Source organism: Taudactylus pleione, unplaced genomic scaffold (assembly GCF_031769625.1).
Source record: "Taudactylus pleione unplaced genomic scaffold, aTauple2 ptg001098l, whole genome shotgun sequence".
In the NCBI taxonomy this organism is placed as follows: domain Eukaryota; kingdom Metazoa; phylum Chordata; class Amphibia; order Anura; family Myobatrachidae; genus Taudactylus; species Taudactylus pleione.
The window spans coordinates 201,508-221,086 of NW_028285499.1; the positions used below are offsets into that span (position 1 = coordinate 201,508).

The 19,579-nt window shown below is 49.9% G+C and overlaps 1 protein-coding gene across 1 annotated transcript in view; it reads left to right on the plus strand.

The window, feature by feature from the left end:
• The window catches only part of BTF3L4 (basic transcription factor 3 like 4), a 46,998-nt gene that overhangs the window by 5,221 nt on the left and 22,198 nt on the right, over positions 1-19,579 (plus strand). Inside the window, exon 2 of the mRNA XM_088461785.1 lies at positions 249-309. Coding sequence (XP_088317911.1) covers positions 256-309 — 54 coding nt within the window. The 5' untranslated portion in view covers positions 249-255. The remainder of the gene's footprint in view (positions 1-248; positions 310-19,579) is intronic.

The window sequence follows — 19,579 nt, forward strand, 5'->3', positions numbered from 1 at the left end:
AATCGCCGCCCTCCTATTAAACTGCTGTAACTGAAGAGACTTTTTCATTAACATGATTTTTGTTTTCATATTCCCAACAAGTGAAATTGATGTACATTGTAAATCGCAATTCTCTTAATTTCAATGATATTTTCAAGATAATTTGTGAAACAATTCAACAGCCTGAAAATGTCTGTGTCCTACACTACAGGACATAACCAGCTTTGCATCTCATCTGTAGAGGTGTTTGATTGTAATTTTTCTTTCAGGTTCACTATGAATCAGGAAAAACTAGCAAAACTTCAGGCTCAGGTCCGGATAGGTGGGAAGGTTAGTGAGTCTGTAGGGTAAATAAGAAATGTCTGCGTTTTTATTCCCCTGTCCAGTTCTGAGTTTTATGTATTGTTTTTTTAATGGATGGACAAGTGTCACACGTGGATGTTTTGGCGGTCAATGGAAATATTCTGAAATTTGAGGTTCCATTTAGTTGAAAATCCAGAGATTGCTCATCAGTTTCTAACCGTATTACTGGTAGTCACAAAACAGCGAGCCTGAATCTGCTCCAAGGTGCAAAGCTAAGTGACTAAACGCTGGCTCTCCTCTTGTATGTGGCCATTCTAGCGCAAAATTATATAATATAGGTGGTCTGTGTTAATGCTGTTCATTTAAGACCCATATGAAAATAAGTCAACTTCAATTTGGGAAAAAAGAGTGATTAGGGGACATATGTATCAAAGCTTGGTGTGAAATAAAATTGTAAAATATATATCAGCAACCAATCAGCTCCAAACTATCATTTCTTCAACACTGCCTGCAAAATGTAAGTTAGAAGCTGATTGGTTGGTGATATATAGCTCACAATTTTATCTCTCATCAAGCTTTGATACATATGTCCCCTAAGCTATTGTTACACCACTTTGGCAATGAATGTATCCTTTCTGTACAGTACTGCAGTTACTTGTGGGATTTGTCTCGCATAGTTAAATAAACTTCATGTTGCCAAACATATAGAGGTAGGTGTGTGTATATGTATGTATGTATGTATATATAATATATATATTTTTTCATTCTGTCTATCTCAGCAATGAATGACCCCAGCACCGGTTGCTGAATTACCATGTGATTAAAAGTTCAAACATACTAAACGTGTGTGTGTGTGTATATATATATATATACACACACACACACACACATATAAACTGAACGTGTATGTATTATAAACTGAACGTGTATATATAATAAAGTGAGTGTGTGTATGAAAATATACACACACACGTTTAGTATGTTTGAACTTATAATCACATGGTAATTCAGCAACTGGTGCTGGGGTCATTCATTGCTGAGATAGACAGAATATAATTCAGTTTATAATTTACAGGTTGAGTATATATATCATACATACAATCCTGGATAAAAAGAAAAAAACTCACATATCTATACTAACATTTATTCATTGGGAAATATCCCCCTTTTTTTATGCATGCCGATTTTTTTTCTTGTCTGTTTTTCTGTGGCCACAGTGGTTCCTTTCATATTTTTTTTATTTAATTTATTTTTATTTCCTTTTGTCATCTATAGATTTGATTTACGGTCTATTTAATATGTGAATTTTACTATATTTATTTTTGTGATTTCATGACTATATCTGCATACATTAAATTTAAACACTACCAGTGTCATTCAGCGCTTCCAGTTGTTTTTGTTTTTCCTTTATTTCAAAATACAGTCAGTCTATATCTATCCCTTTCCTTCTACAGCCCTGGCAGGTGTGTGTGGGAAGGGCTTTTCTCGGATCTCACTTATATAAATTCATGTATTGGTGAGGTCGATCACATACAGTTGTGTGCTACACTGTACCATATCTATGGACCTGTGTGTTGCATACCTGTTGGAGCGCCAGGAGTGAGCCACTGGACTTCCCAATAGGGTTGATAATAAAAATTTATATATATATATATATATATATATATATATATTCTCTATCATGTCTGACGAGAAAGTTGAACACTCCGCGGCTCCCGCTCTGTTCTCCTGCTGAAGCTGCGTCGCAGGGCTAAATAAGGAGGATTTATCACAGCATAGGCTGTGTGTGAGGTGCCATCCGTTGCCTGGTCCCTCTAAACCCCCAACTAAAGAACAGGACCCTATTTGGGCGGTATTTTCTCAGGTGCTAGCCTCTATCGCGAATCGTCTCGCGGTCCCAACTTCGTCAGGTCCAACGGAAATTCAAACAGGACAGCGGCTCGCTTCTGCTGGTGGCTTCAGCTTGGCTCAGACGTCCTTGGTACTCAGATCTGTGGAGACCATCGAGGCTCCGTTCCTTCTGCCTCAACGTCCGGACCTCACTCTACTCGGTCTGTGGGTCCCTCGTTGGCTGCTAGCCGTGGCGCCTCGGCTGTGAAGCTGTGTAAGGTGGCCACGTGGTCTCCCATCCAGACCTTTCTGAGGTTCTATGCTTTTGACACCTGTGCCTCTAAGGATGCTTCCATTTGGGTGCCGGATTCTCCTTTCAGCACAGGAGTGTCCCCTGCCCTTAGTTGGACTGCTTTGGGACATCCCCAAGGTCAACCCTGTGCACCGCTATGGACCCTGAAGAAGAAAATGAGATATGGTAAGAACTTACCTTTGTTATGTCTTTCTTCGAAGTCCATACGGTCCACAGGGCGATCGTCCTGACGTACCTGGCTTCATATGGGCTGTGTGGCTGGTCACCGGTTTTCCGTCTCCCTTTCTGTGAGTATGTGTGTTCCAGTTTTCCTTCTCTCTATTTTTCCTCCTCCGGCCTTGGCTGCTTACCAACTGAGGTGCCTGAGATAACAAAGGTAAGTTCTTACCATATATCTCATTATAAACTGAATATGTGTAGATATGTATTATATGTTATAAACTGAATCTGTGTGTATGTGTGCAGTAAAAATATTTGTGGGATGAAAACACATTCACTGTGCATATAATACAATTTATTTGCTAGTGCATAACAAAGTTTTAGACATATGAAATACAATTTAAAAAAAAAAACAGACGTATTTAAAAATATAAAACTGAAAACAAATAAGAGGCAAAATTATCGTTTTATTTTTTGGTTCTTAATCAGAGCGCTCCAAGAAGGCGATATAGCACCGCAGTATTCCTTGTTTCATCCTATAACCTCAAGTAAATATATTCTCAGCGCTTATTAAGTACACTGACATTTCCTAATTAATGTATATCACACCTGCTGCAAAAAGTTATTGCCCGCTTCACTAAAGACAAGTAAATTTAAACACAAATCTGCGCTGGTGTAATAAAGAATTATTATATTTATATATGATTAGTTAACACCAAAATTTATCCTTGGTAAGTCGAAAGAGAGAAAATGGCACAAACAATTGTAAAATATAAATTTATGGTGGAATCAGGACTCTGTACTGGACTCCAACTTTACACGAGCCAATTAGCAGCAGTCGATACAAAGATTATATAGCCACATTTTAAAGTTTATTGCTACATAGTAGTCTTGATTTAATTGTACTTAGTAAAGGGGCCTATTCATTTAACGACATGAAAGTCTGAACATCCAGCGTTCAGACTTTCATGTCGCTGAGGTGCGGGCACGGCACTGAAAGACATTCACTGAACGTCTTCAGTGCAGGAGCCCAACCTCCCTATCTATTAACATGTGGAACCTGACGACCGTCTTCAGGTTGACTGGCATGTACGATAGTCGGGGTAGGCAAGGACCCAGCGTGTAAGCGCATCGCCGGTCCTTGCCGGCTATCCACTTGCAGACTTTCTGCACGTTCCGACCAATGCCTCCTGGTTTTGGTCGCGTCATGCAGAAAGTCGGCAAATGGATAGGCCCCTTAACTGTCCACATTGTATTTGGGTTGTTTATAATTATTCCAGTTTGCTTTATTGGATTTGTGTATTTTAAATAAATTAGAATTTTCATATACATATGATTAGTTATCACACCAGCGCAGAATTGTGTTTTTATATTTACCTTTCGTTTAACATCCCCTTAAGTCTTATAGGCCGAAGTGTGTGTGTGTGTGTGTGTGTGTGTGTGTGTGTATAAAACACCATGGCTGTCACCACACAGAAAATCTTTGCTAAAATAATATACATTTTGATAACTTTACAATATGGGGGGGAATTCAAGGCATCTTAAGTAATGGGCGTCTATCGGAGCAATTCAGTGTTGACGCATATTAGCAGCGGCAGTCACATTTTTTTTTTTTTCTCGCTTCCTCTGGAGGTGTGAAAAGTCCTCCGTGTAAGCTCCAAAACCAGGACTTTAGACGCGGTTAGCCACTTTTCATATCATATTTATTAATTTACAAAATCACTGTAAACATGATATATAAATTATAAAGTGATTATAAATGATTATATAAAGCACACAATGAGTTAGCTCAGCCTATAGTATCCCACAGTATAGTTAACTGGAGAAACCGTATATATTAAGTATAAACTCCAAGTAGATGATCCAGAAAAATAATATATGTAAAAGTTGTCAGTTATTATACAGATAATTCAGTCTGGAGGATCGGAGTCAGAATGATCATGTTTAGAACCTTTTAGTAGATTATAGTAGAGGCCAGGGAGGTAGCAGCTCGAGTATATCCTCCTCGTGTCAGGATCGCTGTATCAGCCTGGTATCCCATATGTGTTCTACTATAGGACGCGCTGATGGTCTCGTCTCTGAGAATAGTACTCGTATGTACAGTTACTCCTCCAGTAGTGCTATATGTGGAGTGACTTCTCCCACTGTGCTCCTCTTTTGGTAACCACTTTTCGATGGCGGCTGGGTGTTCCATCACCTCTCCAATAACGAAAGCAAAGTGGAATAGTCGCTACTGCTTTGCTTCAGCCTCTGATATGTTCCAGTCTGGGCTTTTTATTTTTATGCTTAATGTGGTGTGAGGACCTTAGTAAGGAAATGTGGGTGATAATACTGTAGGGACAGTATACGGAGACAGCGTGCGCCTAAAGAACCTAACATGCATGGTTCTGCTATTACCATTTATACTCTTCTTCTTTAGAGGCTCTTCCACAGTTAGAGCAACATTCACCTAATGTTGCTGTACAGACCATTTCCCATAAAAGCTTGCAGGTAGCGAGTGCGATTTCTCTCTGCAGTCTTCCTTCCTCTCCTTGGACAAACTGCTGTTTGTCCAAGGAGACAGTATGGCTGCTGATAATTACCTCTATGCTGTCCAGGACCCTTCCCCACAGTAATGGGGTGACCCTTCAAGCACTCATTGTATACAAGAGAATGCCAGGATCACACTGACAAGCCTATTTATCAACATTCGCTTCCCCTGTGGTCAGTGCTGCGGTTTATCAGACACGCAGGCTGATCACTGAGCCTACTCTGGCTTTAGGGTACGTGAGATGGGGAGGACCCTGCTTTTCTCCATCTCCAGGTGGCATTAGTATCACAGGGTGCCCCCCCATTCCCTGGTGTGTTTTCACAATTTTCTCATTTAGTACATTTCACATCCCCCATTACAAGTATGGGAAATGTAATCTGCCTCCTAAAAAGGTGCAAATTTAGTGTTCACTCTAGCTCCGGCGGCAGGCAGGGCGCCAACGCTAGAGTAGGCACTTCCACGCGTGCCCACCAAAATGGGCGTGGCCATCAAAAAGGGGCCGTGTCTATAAGACGCATCACGTTTTCGTCACTCTTGGGGGCGTGCCCGGCACTTAAGAACACGCCGGGCAGCCCCCAAGCGCTGCTGACACGGAGAATAGATGCCGTGGGACACTGCGACCCGCGGGTGAAGACGGCACCCGCAGGCTGTGAGGACGGCGCTTTTTGCCCCCCTGAAGGACGGCAGGGTGCAGCGCCCTGCTCCACTAAAACAGCCTAGCGGGAACGCTAAAATTTAAGGGCTTGGAGTAGTTACGAAAACTACTCCAATTGCCCTTTCATACATTTAGGCCAGTTGTCGGAACAGGGGAAAATTACCCCACATGGGGTAAAAATGAAATTCCTGGGGGTAATGGAAGGACAGCTGGGCATGCATATGAATCATTGTAGAATGATTCATATGCATGCCTGGCTCTGCCGCAGGGAGGCACCAAGCCGGACGCCCGCTGAGATGTTATTACCAGTGGGTGCCCGGCTCCTTTCCTGCAGCGCCGCATTAGCCGGAGGCTGGAGTTCTCTTCTGAACTCCAGCTTCCGGCTCTCTCCATGCGCACTATGGGAGAGACGTCATGACATGTCTCCCATAGTTCCAAGGAGCAGCCGGGCGGACAGGACGGCGGCGGATGCAGGAGCGGGGTTTAAGGTAAGTGGGTTTTTATTATTTTTTGTACAAGCTGCACTACAGGGACATTATATGGGTGCACTGCTACAGGGGCATAACTATGGGGGCACTACTATATGATTTCCTTCCTTTCAAATCAAGGGGGTAACATCGGCGTATCTAAATATATTTTGGGGTAAAAGGTATAAAAGTTTCCTGACCCCTGATTTAGGTGAAACTAAAATAATGTGAAACTAGTGTGAAAACCAGTTTTCACATTATTTTAGTAAAAAGATGATTGATAAATAGAGCCCTTTCTACTTCAGGGTCCATAGGGTATCCACAGGATACCTTGGGGTATAGGTGTGACGTCAGTCGCTGGGCACCATAGAGTTAAGCTTTTAAGCCTCCCAGGATGCACTAGGGTCCCCCTCCTATACCCCGCCCCCGAGCCAAGGCACCTCAGTTTCTACTTCAGGGTCCATAGGGGGTCCACAGGGTTGACCTTGGGGTATAGGTTGGGAACCAAATACGGGCACCACGCAGTTAAAGCTTTTAGCTCCCAGGATGCACTTGGGTCCACTCTCCCTATAACCCCGCCCCCCAGCCAGAGGCACCTCAGTTTAAGTTGGTGCCCGGCCGGAGTCGGGTCACCGTTACTGCAGGGAGGCTGCTTAGCAGCCTCTAAGCTTAAGAGTTTTGTTTTATTATTTTTTTACTATTCAGAGCGGCAGCATCAGACTGTCCAATGGACGTCTGAGCTGCCGCTCCTACACCCCGCCGGCGCTGCGACGCCAGTACAGATCTGGGGATCGCAGCGGGACCCCAGAGTCTGTACTAGCCGGGCTCTGGAGGAATCCCTGGGCTGCTGCCGGATCGGGGACAGGTAAGTCGCGTGGTCACCGCTTGCGGTGACCCGCGTGTACATGCAGCCTTATGCCTCCGGTCTCTGGGGACAGACCGGAGGCGCTAGCGGTGGCGGCGGGCTCCCCCTCCATGGAGGCATACCCCGCGTGTCCACAGCCCACCAGGGATTATAGCGGCAGCGGGAGCCGGCATCCCGGGGGGTTAATTGCTAGCCAGGGGAGGAAGCCTTCCCTGTCTAGCGGCTCCTCCCCTCAGCTCAGCGCGCCTTTCAATAATACAGTCTGGCGTCGCTGAGCTGCTTCCTCCGCGGGCCACGCTTCTTCTGAGGTCTCCAGTGGCCATTTTCTCTCTGTGGTGCTGCAGAACTCTTAGGATGTCAGTGAGCCCAGTCCCCCTGCGTACCTGGCCATTTTGGGTGAGTGTACACAGCGCTATAGCCTTCCCAGACACTGAATCTGGGCAGTTGAATGTAGCGACATTGTGCAGTATATTATATGTCATGCTTATGTATGTATATATATTTTTCTGCATTGTATGTGACTTTTGCTAGTGCTGACTGTCTGCTTTTTCTCTCACCTGTCAGTGTATATCTATCCCTTTTCTGTATCTGCCCTAATACAGGTGTACCTGGGGTGGTTCTGAGACCTCACATATATATATTTGTTAATATCTGTGAGGTTTGTCACATACTGTTGCGTGCTGCACGTTGCCATATTTTAGATGGAACTGTGAGTTGCGTACGCTGATAATGGGTTCCTGCAGCTAATCTTAGCGTCAGTCAGGACCGGTATGGCGCTGCTTAATATTTCCGTCAAGATAGTCAGATATATCTGACCAGGAGATTGCACACGATACTGCACCCATTATTGCTATCCTGCAAGTCATAGCCTGCAGGAATTAGTGCGGAGGATTTTAACTCAGAAAGGTTTACGTATGCGGCACCATCTGGTGCCGGGCCCCTTGCACGACCCCCTTAAAGGGCGTTGTTTCTCAGGATCCTCTCCTTTGAGGATCGCCGGGCGGGCCCCATTGTCGTCACTCGCTTGGAGTTACTTCACCATACTGCCCTTTTCAACTCGGGGTATCTCGCAATTTCTTGCAATTTACCCCTGTGTCACAGACTATCGCTCCCTGCCGGGGTTTTTCACAGTACATGAATTACCTCCGATACCACATCGGTCTGTCATTCCCCTTGCAGGGATTACCACAACGGCCACCCTGGTGGATGTCGTTTTATACGAAATACTAATTGGCGTGATATACGCCCTGTGGTTACTGACCAGTGGCTCTGCCGTGAACTGGATGGTATATTCGGCTCTTTCCCTCTCACATGGGGGGAGCCGATCTCAAGTATTATTATCCCTGCTTTGGGGCTGGTAGCCAGGCTCATTCTGGATATAGAGAATGTCGATCCTGCACCAGTATCGTACATCTCCCGTTTCCTGCCCAGCGGGTGGATCTCATAGCGGGAGTCTGGCTGTCCCCAGATACGAGGAGTCACAAAGGCCTCCTGTTTCCCATTCCCTGAGGGTCCTCACAAGTAATGGAAATCCCCTTCTGGGATGGATTTGTATGTTAATCATCGGGTTACAGGCATTAATACGCCTCCCATCCCGGCCTGGACGAATTTTACGGATCCGTAGGTGGTAACTTTGCCTGAAATCAATGTACTCGTTTTCAGGGCCTGTTGCCCGTCCTACCATGGCCATCGCATGGTGATGCTTTTGTGACGTTTTTCCCGTCCAACACGTCTGAGGTTCAAATATCTTTTTGCCGCTCACAAAATATGCAGTGGTCATATGTGGGATTACCTCATGGGATGCCGGTCTTCTAACTTTCAGGGTTTCGGCGGCGTCTGTATCCGCCGCAGTACCCTATGGCTGCGTTATGGGAAAGCAGAGGTGCACACTCCTTCCAGGGGGAAGTTCTTGTTTGGTCCTGACCTTGACAAGATCGTTGCATCATTGGCAGTATCACTAATGGGGAGATACCGTCTTTAGCTACTCCCACTACATTCGGACTAACTCTGTTAAGTCTTTTGGTCCTCAGGGTCAGCCTAAAGGCCTTTTTTTTCCTAGGCTGTCGGCCTCCACGGGGGCCACCATATCCAGTACCGAGCAGTCCTGGACTTCCGGACGACCCTGTTTCTACACCTGAGGATATACCCTCAGCCTGACGGGACAGGTCTACATCTGGGGAATTTCCAGAGTGAGGTACTGATTCTCAACGGCCTCTCATTGCTCATGCAGCCTCCTCACAGGCATTGTTACACGGGCCCTTCTTCAGAACTGATCAGGGCCTTACAATCCCAGAAAGCTATACAGTCTTTGTGGTAAGCAGAGCTATTTCGGCCAACCTCACTATCTCAGTGAGGGACTGGTTGTTCTACTTTCTTTTTGGGGCGGTGACCGACTGGTCCTCCTTTGCCTATACTCTGTCTCAAATCCCTGAATCAGATTACAACGGTGCCTTGACTCAGGTGGAATCGTCCATGCTCCATCATCCGATGTTTGGAACCTGGGGATTTTATGGTATATCCGAGTATTCAGGATACGTACCTACGGGTACATACAGAGCCCTCTCATCAGCATGGGTTCAGGTTTGCTGTGCCACAGCAACACTTGTAAGTTTCGGGCTCTGCCTTTTGGGGCTGTCCTCAACTCCACCGGGGTTTACCAGCTTTATGGATTTTCTGACAGTTCACCTGTTCAGTGTATCCGAATGCTCCTTTCTCTGGACGGTCTCCTGCTTTTAGCAGGATCACCAAGGTACTTTACCGCCAGGTCAGGATAACCGGGGCTTCTTCTCGTCACAGAAAAGTCCTCCCTGCATCCCTCACAGGGTTTTCTTCATCTGGGAGCACTGCTGGATTCTCAGAATCTGAGAATTTTTCTGGCGTAAGACAAGATCTCCACTCTTCAACTTCGAGTGTGCGGATATCTACGCAGTCGACATATGTCATTACTCTTTGTGATGCGCGGTCTACCAGAGTGTCTACCTTTTGGTAGGGTGGAATGTGCTCAGTTCCATTCCAGGCCTTGCCATAATTGACTCCCCTCCAGATGGATCGAGTTTTTTCCATCGGATCGCTGTTCGAACGATGATACTTTCTCCGGAGGCGAGTTGGTCTCTGTCCGGGTGGCTATGGCCATCTCGTCCAGGGTGTTCTTTGCTAAAGACAGTGTCTGGTCCGCATTCGTTTCGGGGCAGTTGGACGTCTGTCGCTTCTGCCCTGCCACTTAACTTGTTGATACTTTAAGCTGTCTTGGACTTTCACTCTGGCCTAACCCATTTGTCACGGTAAACCTGAATAGGTTCAGTCCGACAGTGTCACAACAGTGGCTTCCATCTAGGCAACACTGGTAGTTGGGTGGCAATGTTAGGAATGTCACCCATTCTGACATAGTCCAAGGGTCTTCTCCTGGCCAACTCTGCGGTGTTTATTCCCGGAGCTCTCCATTGGGAAGCGGGCTTCCTCAGCCGTCACGGCGTGCATCCCGGGGACTAGTCTCTTCTCCAAGAGAGGTTTCAACTCCTGGTGAGCAGAGGGGGCCTCCCTGAGGGGATTGATCCCCATGGCCTTCTGACTCGATCACATATTACCGGTGTTACAGTCCAGCTCTAGGAGTACTGAAGCTACCTTCAGTGACTCTTTGTCAGTGAAGTGGTCCTTCCACTTTGTGTACCTGTGTCCTCCGGTCTCCCTTCTTCCTCGAGGTCTTCGGAAGTTTAATTCGAGACGGAGGGGCTTTCCTTCTGGGGGCTCCAGGTCGTCCCAGACATCACTGGTACTAAGATTTTCGGAGTCTCCTCCTCGATGCTCCGTTCCTACTGCTTCACTATCTGGACCTGTTGTCTCAGGGTCCTTGTTTTTCCCTGGATCTGGATCGCTTGTCTTTAACTGCGCCCCTACTGTGGTCCTCGGGCTTCCCTGGCTCTGTCTTCATTGAGATGTTTAGAGCAGATAGGCCAGACTTTGCTGGGATCTGCCACGGACTGTGGCATACATAATTCTTATGGTATCGTACCTGTCGATACGATCCTCCGGTGTCCAGGATTTCCAGATATTCTGGCATTCCTTCCAGCTGGCTTGGGTTTCACCCTTGGCCTGGCCTTCCTGACAGTGCGGATCTCTACACTGTCGGTATGGTTAAGATATGGAATTGCTCCGCTCTGGTATCCAGTTCATCCTTTGGAGTGTTTTCTGGATTATGTCTCCACTTGTCCTCCCTAGGGACTCCTGGGGAGTTAGTAGTGGTTCTTTGTTCCCTCCGGGGACAGTCAATGGAACCGCTGGTTGTGATAGCCATTACATGGTCTATTTTTTAATCTCTCTCCCTCTCTCCCTCTCTCCCTCTCTCCCTCTCTCCCTCTCTCCCTCTCTCCCTCTCTCCCTCTCTCCCTCTCTCCCTCTCTCCCTCTCTCTCTCTCTCTCTCTCTCTCTCTCTCTCTCTCTCTCTCTCTCTCCCTCTCTCCCTCTCTCCCTCTCTCCCTCTCTCCCTCTCTCCCTCTCTCCCTCTCTCCCTCTCTCTCTCCCTCTCTCTCCCTCTCTCTCCCTCTCTCTCCCTCCCTCCCAGGAGAGTGTCTGAATGGGGAGCGTTCTCATGTGGCTCCCTCTTCTGGAGGGCATCATGTCAGGGTGTGAGTTGCTCTCGCCCTGTGTTTCTTCTTAAAGTGGTTTTTAGGTTCCATATTATTCTGGAACTTATGGTATGGCCATTCAGTTCCCAGTCCTCTCGGCTGTTGTGGCCTCATGGACTGTGGTCCGGCCTCTTTGGTTTTATGTGATCCGTTCAAGTTCCTTATGGTAAGCGGACTCCTTATTGGTGGTCTGCGGTTTCTGGTTTTAACAGGAAACGATGGCCGGCCTATAATGAAATGTTGACTGGATGGCCTCGTATGTCTTCCTCAGGGGCCTACCCATGGGTGGGCATTTCTGTCGTTGAGGCTTGTTTTTTTTTTTTTCTCGGGACGTGTAACCCTCGTGGGCGGCTCGTCGTGGAGCCTCGGCTGTTTTGCCTTACTAGGTGTCCACGTGGTCTTCTGTCCATACCTTTTTAAGGTTCTAGGCATTGGTTTCCTTTGCCTCTCAGGATGCTTCCTTTTTGGCGACGGATTCTCCTCTCAGCACAGGAGCGTCCCCACCCTTGGTTGAACTGCTTTGGGACATCCCCAAGGTCAACCCTGTGGACCCCCTATGGACCCTGAAGTAGAAAACAAGAGATATGGTAAGAACTTACCTTTGTTATCTCTGTTTCTACGAAGTCCATAGGGTCCACAGGGCGCCCGCCCTGACGCACCTGGCTTCATATGGGCTGTGTTACTGGTCACCGGCTTCCCGTCTCCTTTTCTGTGAGTATGGTTCTAGAGTGTTCCAGTTTTCTCTCTCTTTTTCTCTCCTCCTCCGGCCTTTGGCTACTTACAATCTGAGGTGCCTCTGGCTGGGGGGCGGGGTTATAGGGAGAGTGGACCCAAGTGCATCCTGGGAGCTAAAAGCTTTAACTGCATGGTGCCCGGATTTGGTTCCCAACCTATACCCCAAGGTCAACCCTGTGGACCCTATGGACTTCGTAGAAACAGAGATAACAAAGGTAAGTTCTTACCATATCTCTTGTTTTAGTTTGGTGCCCGGCCGGCGTCGGGTGCACCTGTCGGAGTGGGGGCTAGAAGAGCCCCTGAAGCTTTCTTCAGTGCAGCTGTGGCTGCACATCTGGATGTACAGCATGGACAGTCAGTCCTGACGTCCATGCTGTCTTCCCTACACCCCCGCCGGTACCAGAACGCCGGTACCGATCCGGGGATGCTGGTGAGCATCTGGGGTCACAGCTAGCGGTGACCCCAGATGTTCCGGACCATGGCCGGATCCAAGGGGGACAAAGGTAAGCAGCGGGGTCCCGCGGTGGGTCCCTGCTGGTCACATGGTCCTAAGTCCACAGGCAGGGGGCTCCCTGGGGACTGGCTGCAGCGTGGAGCCAGGCGACCAACCTGCGCTTTCCACTACCCCCTGGGACAGCGGACCGCAGCAGAGCGGTAGCGCTGCGGCGTCCCAGGGGTTAAATGCATGCCAGGGGAGCGCGCCTTCCCTGTCTCACAGCCGGCGCCTCCCCCGCTGCACACAGCCCTCTCTGCATGCTGCCGACTGGTCCTGTGGCAGCGCTCCTCCCCCAGGCCAGCCTCCCCTCTGCTCCTCGGCGGCCATCTTCTCCAGAACGCATGGTGAACGCTGCTGGAAGCGCTGGACGGAAGCATCGTGGTCTGGGTCCCCCCGCATACCTCTCCTCCGCTGTGGCTCAGGTCTGTGTATGCAGCGCTGTGTCCTACCAGGCCCTGTGTCTGTGTAGTTGAGTGATCAGCGCTGTTAGTGCAGCAATTGTTATTTCTCTGCATTGTATGTGACTGTGCTAGCGCTGCCTGTAACTTTTCTTCTCAAAACTGTCAGCTTTATTACTGTCCCTGTTCTTTCTGCTAAAGCCCTTGCGGTGCGGTGCTGCAGGGTGGTCTCTCGCCTATTTAATACTTAATTGGTGAGAGAGGTCACATACGTGGTGCCATCATGTCTGAAAGTGATTTTCCCCTCCGGCTACAGTGTACCACGTGCAAAGTACCGTTAGCGGAGGGGGAGGGTAGCGCGGAGGGCCTTTGCCGGCAGTGTTTGTCCATGGCGCGGCCTATTACGGTTACAGCACCGGTACAGGAGCCGCCCTGGGCTTGTTTCGCTCAGGCGTTAACAGCTTTAGTGGGTCAGTTAGCTCCGCAGCCCGCGTTTACTCCGATGGGTTTGTCCCAGCAGTCTGTGGTGTCGTCACCCATGCAGGGGTTCCCACGACAATTGGTGGTACCCCACAGTCTCCCTATTTCCCCGCTCCCGGGTTCTCAGGAGCCAGCGTGGGTTAACTCCCTGACGAGTTCTGTACAGCACTTGTCGGATGTGTTGCAAGGGGAGTCTGTGATGCGGCCTCATAAAAGGCCGGTGGCGTCTCTGTCCGCTCCTTATGAGGATGACGAAGGGACGTCTGATGATGGGGAGATTCTGGATCCTTACGATCAGGAACCTCTCCATACTAAGGACGCTGATGCTAAGTCCAAAGTATATATTCCTGGACTTATTCGGGCGGTCCGCACAGCCTTGGTGATTGAGGACGAAGTTCCCCCAGCGGCTAAATCTAAGTATGCCTTTTTCAAAGATGTGAAGGGCGATGCCACAGTCTTTCCTCTTTCGGGTCAGTTGGTGGACCATTTAGAGGAGGCGTGGAAACAACCTGGCAAAAGATACCAGCCGCAGAGACGCCTGGCGGTGGCTTATCCGTTCGCGGATAATTATTTTGCTAAGTGGGAATCCCCTCCACAGGTGGATTCTCACGTGACCCGTCTTGTCCGTAGTGCCACATTGCCGATGCCATCCATGTCCTCCCTTAAGGATGCTACGGACCGCAAGGTAGAAATCTGCCTTAAGTCCGCTTATTCCCTTGCAGGGGGGGCAGCACGGCCGGCTATGGCCATTTGCTGGGTTGCCAGAGCGAAGGAGCGCTGGGCGGATTCATTAGAGGCTTCTTTTGAATCCGACTGTCCGGCCGAACAGGCGGAGTTGATTGGCAATCTCCGTGATTCGGCCACCTACATCAACGAGGCGGCTCTAGACATTAGTACTCTGGTGTCTAGAATTTCTTCAGCAGCGGTAGCTGCTCGTCGCACCTTGTGGCTGCGATCCTGGAAGGCGGACGCAGATTCCAAGAAAGGTCTGGAAGCGTTGCCGTTTACCGGAGAAGTTCTCTTCGGTCCGGATCTGGATAAGATTGTGGCCACGCTGGCGGCAGCCAAATCTGCTTGTCTCCCGTCGGCCGCTGCTCCTTCTTCTGGTTCTGGACCATCGTCCTTTCGGTCATCTAGGGCCCAGGGCAGGCCCAAACCACAGTCGTTTCCTCGACAGGCTGGCCCTAAGAAATCTGTCAAGCCCCGGAAGCAGGCATGGAGTACCAGACGTTCGGCCCCCCAAGCCAGATGACAAGCCTGCGGCCTGACGGTCCGGGCCTCCCTTTGGGGGATCCCAGGGTGGGAGGCCGCCTGCTACAGTTCGCCCAGTGTTGGTCGACCACTACGACAGACACTTGGGTTCTGGAGGTGGTTTCCCACGGATACGCCCTCTCCTTCCGGCACAGACCCCCGGCTCGATTCTTCACCACTGGTCTACCATCAGACCGGAACAAGGCTACGGAGCTGCGGAAGGTATTGCACACTATGCTCCAGGCTGGAGTTATAGTGCCTGTTCCATTCCCCCAGAGGGGCCAGGGTTTCTATTCAAATCTATTTTTGGTACAGAAACCCAATGGGTCATATCGTCCGATTCTCAACCTCAAAGCACTCAACAAGTCTTTGCGGGTCCCGAAGTTTCGGATGGAGACCCTACGGTCCATCATTCTAGCGCTGGAACCTGGGGACTACATGGTGTCATTGGACATACAGGACGCTTACCTGCATGTCCCTATTCTTTTGCGCCATCAACAGTTCCTCAGGTTTGCAATCCGCAGCTACCACTTCCAGTTTCGGGCGTTACCTTTTGGCCTGGCAACAGCACCACGTGTTTTCACCAAGGTGATGGCGGTCATGGCGGCTTCTCTGCGGCTGCAGGGAGTCCGCATGTTGCCGTATTTGGACGACCTGTTATTGGTGGCAGGATCTCCAGAGCTCCTGTTACGCCACTTGGACCTGACCATTGCACTGCTGCAACGGCACGGCTGGCTAATCAACTGGCAGAAGTCCACTCTAATCCCGTCTCGGAGGATTCTGCATCTTGGAGCCTTATTGGACTCGGGACAGCAAAGGATCTTCGTGACGGAGGACAAGATCTCTGCTTTACAGTCAAGGGTGCGCAGTTGTCTGCACAGCCGCCGGGTGTCCTTACACTCGGCGATGAGGTTACTGGGCTCCATGGTGTCGGTGTTCGACATGGTGGAATACGCCCACTTTCACTCCAGACCTCTGCAGCACCTGATCCTGTCCAAGTGGAACGGGCTGCCTCAGTCTCTGAAGTCCCGGACGATTGTGCTCACCCCGGAGGTTCGCCTGTCCCTTGCGTGGTGGTTACAGACGACCCACCTCAACAAGGGACGTCCGTTCTGGGTTCCAAATTGGGTCCTGTTGACAACGGACGCCAGTCTTCGGGGCTGGGGAGCAGTTTCGGGTCCACACTTGTTCCAGGGCAGGTGGACGCCGACAGAAGCGGAGCTTCCAATAAATATCTTGGAACTCCGTGCGGTCTTCAATGCTCTCCAGCAGGCACAGCGGTTTCTCCAGGGTCGCCCAGTGTAGGTCCAGTCGGACAACGCTACCACCGTGGCCTACATAAACAGGCAAGGAGGAACTCGCAGTCGGGCGGCTCTCGTAGAGGTCTCTCGGATCCTGGTTTGGGCGGAGCGCAATCTTCCGGCCATATCAGCGGTCTTCATCCCGGGAGTGCTAAATTGGGAGGCAGACTTTCTAAGTCGCCAGGACGTTCATCCGGGGGAATGGTCCCTGCACCAGGACGTTTTTCAACTACTGGTGGACAGGTGGGGTCTTCCAGAAATCGACCTCATGGCGTCCCGGCACAACAACAAGTTTGCGGTGTACGGGTCTCGCACAAGAGACGAAGGGGCGTCTCTGGTGGATGCTCTGTCCGTCCGGTGGACGTTCCGGTTCGCATACCTGTTCCCTCCGGTCTCCCTTCTTCCACGGGTAATCCGGAAATTCAAACAGGAAGGAGGGACGCTCCTGTTGATAGCTCCCGCGTGGCCCAGACGGCACTGGTTCTCAGACCTTCAGGGTCTGTCCGTGGACAGTCCTCTGCGGTTGCCGCTACGACCGGATCTTCTGTCTCAAGGTCCTTGCCTTCACCCGGACCTGACTCGGCTGTCTTTGACGGCGTGGCTGTTGAGACGGCCATGCTGAGGTCCCGGGGGTTTTCCAGCTCTGTGGTGCGTACCATGTTACGAGCTCGGAAACCGTCTTCCACGAGGATATACCATCGCGTGTGGCATACGTTCTTCCAGTGGTGTCGACCGAGAGGTTATGCACCGCGGGAGTTTCGTCTGTCTCGGATTCTCGCCTTCCTGCAAGCGGGACTAGATCATGGGCTTCGCCTTGCTTCTTTGAAGGTACAGGTTTCGGCCCTATCTGTCTGGTTTCACCGTAGGATTGCTACAATCCCGGATGTGCGCACCTTTATGCAGGGTGTTCTCCGCATTCAGCCGCCCTTTGTTCCACCTGTGGCGCCTTGGGATTTGGCTGTGGTCCTGAGGGCTCTCCAAGGACCGCCGTTTGAACCACTGGGCTCAGTGGATCTTAAATGGCTAACAGCTAAGACTGTTTTCCTTCTGGCCATTGCTTCGGCCAGACGTGTTTCTGAGTTAGGGGCTCTTTCTTGTAGACCCCCTTTCTTGGTTTTTCATTGGAACAGGGCAGTGCTCCGCACTCGGCCCGAGTTTCTTCCCAAAGTTGTTTCCCAGTTTCATGTTAACGAGGAAATAGTTGTTCCGGCCTTTAACTCACCGGGTCTTTCCGTGGGTGAGGCCTCTCTGGATGTTGTGCGGGCCTTAAGGACTTATGTGGACCGCACTTCTTCGTTTAGGAAGTCGGACGCTTTGTTTGTCCTCTATGGCTTCCGTAAAAAGGGTTGGCCTGCTTCAAAGCAAACTTTGGCAGCCTGGATCCGTGTGGCTATTTCTGAAGCTTATCTTCATGAAGGCCTACCGGTCCCTCCTTCTCTGAAGGCTCATTCCACTAGGTCTGTGGGTCCTTCGTGGGCAGCTCGACGTGGTGCCTCGGCAGTTCAGATCTGCAAGGCTGCTACGTGGTCCTCTGTCCATACCTTCGTGAGGTATTACAGGTTTGACACCTTCGCCTCTCAGGATGCTTCCTTCAGGCGGCGGATTCTCCTTTCTGCACAGGAGCGTCCCCACCCTTAAAGGATACTGCTTTGGGACATCCCCAAGGTATCCTGTGGATACCCTATGGACCCTGAAGTAGAAAATATGAGATATGGTAAGAACTTACCCTTGTTATCTCTATTTCTACGAAGTCCATAGGGTTCCACAGGACTCCCGCCCTGTCGCACCTGTGCTGCAGATGGGCTTTGCTCTGGTCACCGGTTTTCCGTCTCCCTCTGGTGAGAATGTGATTCTTGTATGTGTCCAGATCTTTTTTCTCTCTCTTCCTTCTCCTCCTCCGGCCTATAGCTTGATAACTAACTGAGGTGCCTTGGCTCGGGGGCGGGGTATAGGAGCGGGACCCTAGTGCATCCTGGGAGGCTGAAAAGCTTAACTCTATGGTGCCCAGCGACTGACGTCACACCTATACCCCAAGGTATCCTGTGGAACCCTATGGACTTCGTAGAAATAGAGATAACAAGGGTAAGTTCTTACCATATCTCATATTTTTTTTGTACATCAGGGTCCATAGGGTATCCACAGGATACTTTGGGGTATTGGTGATGACGTCAGGCATCGGACACAACAGAGTTAAATTTTCATCCTTCCAGGATGCACTGGGGTCCCTCTCCTATACCCTGCCCCCGAGCCAAGGCATCTCAGTTTCGTTGGTGTTTGGCCAGGAGTCGGATCACTTGCAGGCAGAGGGGGGCTCTAATGGCCCCTGAAGTTTTCTACAAGCAGCTGTGGCTGCACTGCATGGATAGTCAGTACTGATGTCCATGCTGTCGCTCCTACACCCTGCTGGACCAGAATGCCGGTACTGATCCGAGGATGCTGGTAGGTATCTGGGGTCACAGCTAGCGGTGACCCTGGATTACCTGGACACTGGCCGGATTCAAGGGGGCAGGTAAGCGGCGGGGTCCCTCGGAGGGTAAGCACTGGTAACACTGTCCTGTAAGTCTCCAAGCAGGGGGCTCCATGGGGGACAGGCTGCGCGTGGAGCTAGGTATTAACCTGCGCTTCCACTAGACCACCAGGGACAGCGGGCCGCAGTATGTGCGGTACAGAGCGGCGTCCCAGGGGTTAATAGCGCGCCTTCCTTGTCTAAAAGCCGTTGCCTTCCCTGCTGCACAGTGCCTCTCCACAGCGGTCTGGCGGGCTGTGTTAGCGCTCCCCCCCCAGGCCTGCCTCCTCTCTGCTCCTCGGCAGCCATTTTCTAATGAAGTGTGCAAATGCTGCTGGAAGCTGATACAGGTGGTATCGTGGTACGGGTCCCCCGTATACCTCTCCTGCGATTAAGGTAGAGTATGCTGCACTGATTCCTACCAGGCTCTCTGTGTAGTTGATCATAGTGCTGGGATTTATTTCTGCATTGTATGTGACTTAATGCTAGCGCTGTCTGACTGTACTTTCACTTCTTACTGTCAGCCATTTTACTATCCCTATTCTTCTTCTGCAAAAGCCCTTGCGGTGCAGTATTACAGGGTATTCATTGCCTCACAGTAAAAATATTGTCTGTGAGGGGAGTCACTTACTCATGTCTGAGAGTGAACGTGAATTTCCTCTCCAGCTAAAGTGTACCACATGTACTGT